The following is a 6,114-nucleotide window of genomic DNA, read 5'->3' as shown; positions in this document are numbered from 1 at the left end:
AAAAAATCAGACCTTCTCAGGCTTAGCCTGACAATTCTAAATTTCAGAAAGTTAGGTAGGTGGAAAAAACAAAAACCCTTCCCAGGAATGTAATGCTCCCCCGCCTTAGGCACGCCACACATTTTCTACACTTTCTCTCCTGTTTCAAAAATACATTTTCAAGTCAAAGCCTAGTCTGTCAGTCTTGTGTGGCTATACAGTGGCAGGACTTATCCCACTGACTTCAATCAGGTGGGAAGACAGCTCAGCCCAACACGAGAAACAGATCCAGCACAAGCAGCCAGAACCTTTGCACTGGAGTTGCCGGTTCACCTGTACTTGATTCACTCATCAGCTTGCTTTCTAATGGGCTGTGGAGATAGGAACTGTGAGGAGGCAGAATAAGACAAGAGAAATCACAGCGAGTTCCTGCTCCAGGAGGGATAGCTGCCCACTTACCTGCAGCAAACCTCTTCTTAATGAGTGAAAACCGGTAGCCTGCTCCAACAAGCTCAATGTCACAGCCAGAGAGAGTGCTTCCTTCACTCGTGAACTGCACGACCAGCGGGGAAGGTTTGCTTGGGCCTTCGGATAATTGAAATCTTGCCAGTAAAGAACCTACACCTTGAAAAGAAGAGCATTATTGCAAGACAGTGGTCGGCAGCATTCAGCACGCAACTTGGAAATCGCACTTGAGGTGCACTGTGCAGAACTGGGCAGCCTGGGAAGCAGCGTATTCTTCATTTACAAAACGATGGTGAGTAATACATCCTTGAGTACGGTGAACAACCGGTCCGAGTACGTCAGCAGAATGGTACTTTGAAATTTGTGGCATGCTGGCATGCCCCAAGGATGGCTATATCCTTTCCAGCCCGTGATTAGCATCAGAGGGAAAAAGAAAAGACATCTACGTGGGACATGACACAGCATGGACACATGCATGGTCTATGTGAGTTGAGGGCTTAGTGGGAAAGGGGAGAGGAAGGTCCACTAAAAGCCACTTGATTTGACAGATGTTACTAAGTAAAGAAAGACTAAACATTCTGCTTGCTTCTAGGGGTACTTGGCTGTGGGTTCATAGTTGGTTAACGCCTGTAAGTTATGTCAGGTTTAAGTCTGTGATTACATTACCTCCATTTTCTGACTTCTGGGAGATATCAGGAATCTTCCATAATATTCTTTGTTGTTCAGCATTCCTAAAAATAAAAGAAAGGGCTTTTTTACACACAAAGAATTTGTTCAGTAGATGCCACATTTACCACATTTCCAGATAGTGCTAAATTTAAATGGGCTTAAAACGTTTAGCTCTGCCTCACTATATTTGTTCCCCTACATGCATAAAGGTACTTCCTTTTTCCTTATTCTAAGGAGCCAGAGCAACGCAAGATAAACAGAGGGTAATACAGTCCTTAGAATACATCTTACCCAGAAAACAGATGAGAAGAAGCAGTTGTTAACTGTGGGATTGAGGTAACCTTCACTGACAGTGCTGGCTACTGCTAGCTCACATTAGTTTTGTTTTATTTTATTTTATTTTTTTTGGTTTTTCAAGACAGGGTTTCTCTGTGTTGTCCTGGTACTCACTGTAGACCAGGCTGGCCCTGAATTCAAAAATCCACCTGCCTCTGCCTCCCAAGCGCTGGGATTAAAGATGTGCCCTACCACCACCTGGTGTTTTGTTTTATTTTTTTTAAACATTTATTTATTAATGTCTATGAATATGCTGTTTGCATGTATGCCTGCATGACAGGAGAGGGCGTGAGATCCCATTACAGATGCTTGTGAGCCATTACGTGGTTGTTGGGAACTGAACTCAGGATTTCTGGAAGGGCAGCCAGTGCTCTTAACCATCGAACCATCTCTCTAGCCCCCACATTACTTTTAAAGAAGTAGTCTACATTTTGCTGGTACTTGTGAAAAAAACGGAAGCCCTCCACATCCCCCCATCACAGATGGTTCTAGCACCCAGCAGTTTCCGTTCCCATCTGATTCCCACCGGCTAGCCTTCCTACAGTTCAGTGTAGGAACACTGCATTCCCCAGACTCTTCTGCAGTTAAGGTCCTAGCTCCAAGGGAGGCTCGGCTCCGGGAGGTTGAGGAGGCTGATGAACCTGTCAGCTCTTTCCCTAGCCAGCAGCTGGAAAGGAAAGCATCTTCAAATACAGTGGCTAGCCTGGGCCCCAGTGTGTGTGTGTTGAGAAGGAGTTAGGCCAATCATGCTTTCTGATCCTGGGAATCAAACTGTTAGGAGCCAGACCCACGGGATTTTTCTGGTGGCCAACTCCTCTCCTTCCCAGGCCCTGTACATTCTGCGGTGCACTGGGTAACACTCACTTTCAGTTGAGATCCAGAGAAAAGCCTCTGCTGGGTGCTTGCACGGTAAGCTAAACATCGGACTCCCCTGATGAAAGCCTTTTCCGCTCAACTGATCTGTAGTAGTTTCCTGTTTCCACCCAAGTCCTCGACCCGGCCTTCTGAGGTCTCTTCCCACAGTCAAGCCTGATGCTAAAAAGTCTGCAGTCCCTTAAGCAGGAGTCCTCTCAGAGGATAGAGCAGCCAGAGGAGAACGTGGAGCTTCTTACCAGACTGCTGGAGGAAGCACAGCCTGAAGCTTGGTCACTCCTCCGTCTATGGGGACCAGGAACTGCACGTTGTTGAGGGCCACTGCGGTGGACATGGCATCCGTGTTGTACTTATAGTCTATGCGCAGGTCAGTACTCGCAGGCTCACAGCGCCAGTTCACCGCCAAGTTCAGAGGTGTGGACTGAATGCCCTGGGCAGACACCTTGCCAAAAGGACAGGAGAGAGAATGTGTAAGTCTCAACTGTTAATCTAAAACCAGAGGCTGTGGTTGGCTTTCACTGGACTGGGTTTATAAAGCCAAATGTCACACGATTGCTCCTGGTGTTCACAAACGGGATCCCAGGGAAAAGGTGGTGATGTGCAGGTGATGGGTGGGGTACGAGGGGGGGAGGGGCCCTTGAGGTAACTGTGACAATTAAATGCACAAGGTCAGCTGTGGAAATCCCTACAGTACGTTAGAGTCCACACATGTATTTTCTGTACTTAGGAAGGTGGGCCAGCATATGGGTTAGAAGCTGCAGTCACAAGACTGGACAGACAGTCTTGGGTGTGAATTCTGGTTCTGCGGCTCAGCAACCTGACTGATCTTGGACACATCACTAAACCTGCTCAGCCTCAATGGCTTTCTCATCTGCCAAATGGGAATTATACAAACAACATAGCTCATAGACTGTCAGGAAGGTCCGAGGAGGAACAGCCTCATGTCTAGCATACAGCAAGGAAGCAGATTCTTAATACTTGTTAACTGTTAATATGCATGTCGTGTTTGCTCTTCATGACAAACCAAGGAAGCAGATGATGCTGGGCATGGTCATTATTCCTTTGAGATCTGTTTCCTTGGAGATGACTTGGGATTCCTTAAGGTCAGAGGACCCGAACCAGGTTCTCTGCCTGGAAAACTAGTCTATGCAGTCTAGTTAGAGCCAACAGTGAGGAAGTCAGAACAAGAAAAAGCCAGGTTTGAATAATAAAATATTGCCTTAGCACAGTGATATCAGTTTGAATTCCTGGTGCAGAATTCACCTCTCCCTACTCCCTCAGCACCCATCAGCTGCTAATAGCCCTTTGGCTAGGGGCTCCTCCGTCACTGCATTATTTCTTACCATAAGTTTCATTAGAACTATTATCCAAGAGAAAAAAAAATCTAGGTTAGTTATCCTTAATCATTTAAAATTAAAAGTATTAGAACTCTTATGCTCTAACCATAATTATGCTGAGCTCACTTATCAGTATCTATCCTATTTTAAAAAATAGATTTATTATTTGTATGTGTATGTGTGTGTGCACGTGTGAGTTTATGTGCACCACATGCATGCAGGAGTCAGCTGAGGCCATAAGATGGCCTTGGGTCTCCTGGAACTGGAGTTAGGAGCTACTAGGGAGCTGGAACTGATGCCGTCTCCCTAGCAAGAGCAATGAATGCTTCCCTTAGCTTAGCTTAACCTCTGATCTATTTTTTTCAGCTCCAACACTTATAATCTTAATTAATTGTGTGTGTGTGTGTGTGTGTGTGTGTGTGTGTGTGTATTTTCAACTTCATTTTTGGGCCATGTTTCTATAACAAATAAAACAAAATACCATACTTTGTACTTATGGGTATGATTAACGTTCTCCTCACTAGTCCCTGCATGGTTCCTTAAGGCTTCAGTTTTTAGAACCACAGTACTTCAGTAATAGTAAAAGAAATGGTACTTTTATGCAATATTAGGTAATTTAGAATGTAAGTTTTATAATGTGAAACAAGATAACCCTGACCATACAATAGGCTTACCTGATATTTGAGCATGTCCACATTATAGTATGTAGCCTGGGGTTTTTGTTCAGAGACTTTCTTTAGGTGAGTCATCAAATTTGGCATGTTTACCCAGAATTCCTTGGTATTGGCATCATTTTGTGTGTTATCACTAGTAAGACAGGAAGAAAATCAACAGTTGAGCAGCATCTCATGGGTACTGTCACCTGCACAAGAAGCATCTTAGCTTACCGTCTCTAGTTCCTGCATCTGCCTTTGACCATCCACACAGGATAGGATCCCCAGTATGGTTTTGGCATATGGCAATTTGATGTGGTGTCCCATAAGCCACCTGATTCCCACAGGGAGGCATTGCTGTGCTGTCCAACACTCCTGTGAGGCTCTGCGTATTGATCCAGCAGACTGACAACCAGATGACTGTTTCCTCATCCATACTTAATAGCTCTCCTCACATTAACTTTCTTCTACCTAAACTTATCAGTCAGTGCAACAAAGGTTTCCCTTTCAACTGACTTAACTAGTAGAGGCTTTCAGAAACTAACCAGTTAAAAAATTCAGTAGTTCACACTTGCAATCCTAGAATTGAATAGGTTGAGGCAAGGGGATTCCAAGTTTGAGGCCCACCTAGTGTACTCAGTGAGTCCTTATCTTAAAATGGAAAAAGTAAAGATTTGGTCTAACCAAGACAGATACAGCTAACATCACCAAGATCCTCTGCCAGCAGGCATGATTTCATCCAAGAGCATCCAGATCAGTGGTTCCCGACCTTCCTAATGCTGCGACCCTTTAATACAGTTTCTCGTGTTGTTGTGACCTCCAACCAGAAAATCATCTTTGTTGCTGCTTCATAAATCTAACTGGGCTATTGTTATGAATCATAATGTAAATATCTGTGTTTTCTGATGGTCTTAGGGGACCCCTGTGAAAGGGTTGTTTGACGCCCACCCCCCCAAAGGGTGGAGAACTCACAGGTTGTGAACTGCTGATCTAATTAAAAAAAAAAAAAAAAAAAAAAAAAAAAAAAACAAACTAGCTTCACAGTCAAGATGGTCTTGGAGTTTAATGGTGGTAAGTAACCACATTAATAGGAAAGCAGAATGCAGCCTTGGCCCTCTAAGAAGCTTAGTATTCTTCACAGCTGGGGTTCAGCAGCTTGTTCAATAACATATGCCTGATCTGTCTTGCAGCTGCTTCCTCATCCAGGATGAAGGATGGCATCCAGGTCCTATGCCCTCTGCATTGTGCTATCTCATGGGGACAGGATGGTGAATGAATTGTTTAAGTGGCTAGGCAATTTTTAATGAAAAGCATGGGGATTTTCTAGGAGAATGGCAGGGGGACATACTTACTTTGGGGATAGTTAGTGGGGTGGGAGAGGGCAAGAAGATGATCAGGGGAGGTGGAGGAGCTGAGAGGAAGTAGGGCCATAGGAAGGGGGAGGGTAGTATTAGAAGATGGGCAAATTAGCACGGCAAGCCCTGATGCGAGACCTGACTCCATTCGTCTTTGATACATAGGGACTAATGAGGAGAATGACTAGTAAGAGGACACATGGATTTGGGTAGATGCTCAGAGACAACGGCAACAAGCTGAGATTCTGGGCCAGGGGCCACATGAAGCCACTAGTCAACTGTGAGTAAACAGTAAAAAGCAATGAACTCATAAAGTTCATTGGCTGTAAAAAATGTACTGGAGCAGGGTCAGACTGGAGTCAGGGAAGGAAGCGATTGTGACTGCCATAGCTCAGGGACATGATGTTGGTACCACTGTGAAGGAAGAGTGTGGGCACTTTGAAGAGA

General features: G+C 44.8%; 1 protein-coding gene across 17 annotated transcripts in view; it reads right to left on the bottom strand.

Annotated features, from left to right (window-relative positions):
- Positions 1–6,114, bottom strand: part of Sgip1 (SH3GL interacting endocytic adaptor 1) — a 221,417-nt gene that overhangs the window by 8,701 nt on the left and 206,602 nt on the right. For 16 of the 17 annotated variants that reach the window (XM_031377986.1, XM_031377970.1, XM_031377977.1 and 13 more), the window contains 4 exons: positions 4,334–4,466; positions 2,562–2,764; positions 1,111–1,175; positions 439–603 (listed from right to left, as the gene is read on the bottom strand). In XM_031377986.1, coding sequence (XP_031233846.1) covers positions 439–603; positions 1,111–1,175; positions 2,562–2,764; positions 4,334–4,466 — 566 coding nt within the window. The remainder of the gene's footprint in view (positions 1–438; positions 604–1,110; positions 1,176–2,561; positions 2,765–4,333; positions 4,467–6,114) is intronic. The other variant, XM_031377974.1, reaches the window with a different exon arrangement.

The sequence above is a fragment of the Mastomys coucha genome, unplaced genomic scaffold, assembly GCF_008632895.1.
Source record: "Mastomys coucha isolate ucsf_1 unplaced genomic scaffold, UCSF_Mcou_1 pScaffold18, whole genome shotgun sequence".
NCBI classification, from domain to species: Eukaryota; Metazoa; Chordata; class Mammalia; order Rodentia; family Muridae; genus Mastomys; species Mastomys coucha.
Note: the sequence above shows the minus strand (reverse complement) of the source record. Positions and strands in the feature narration are given on the sequence as shown.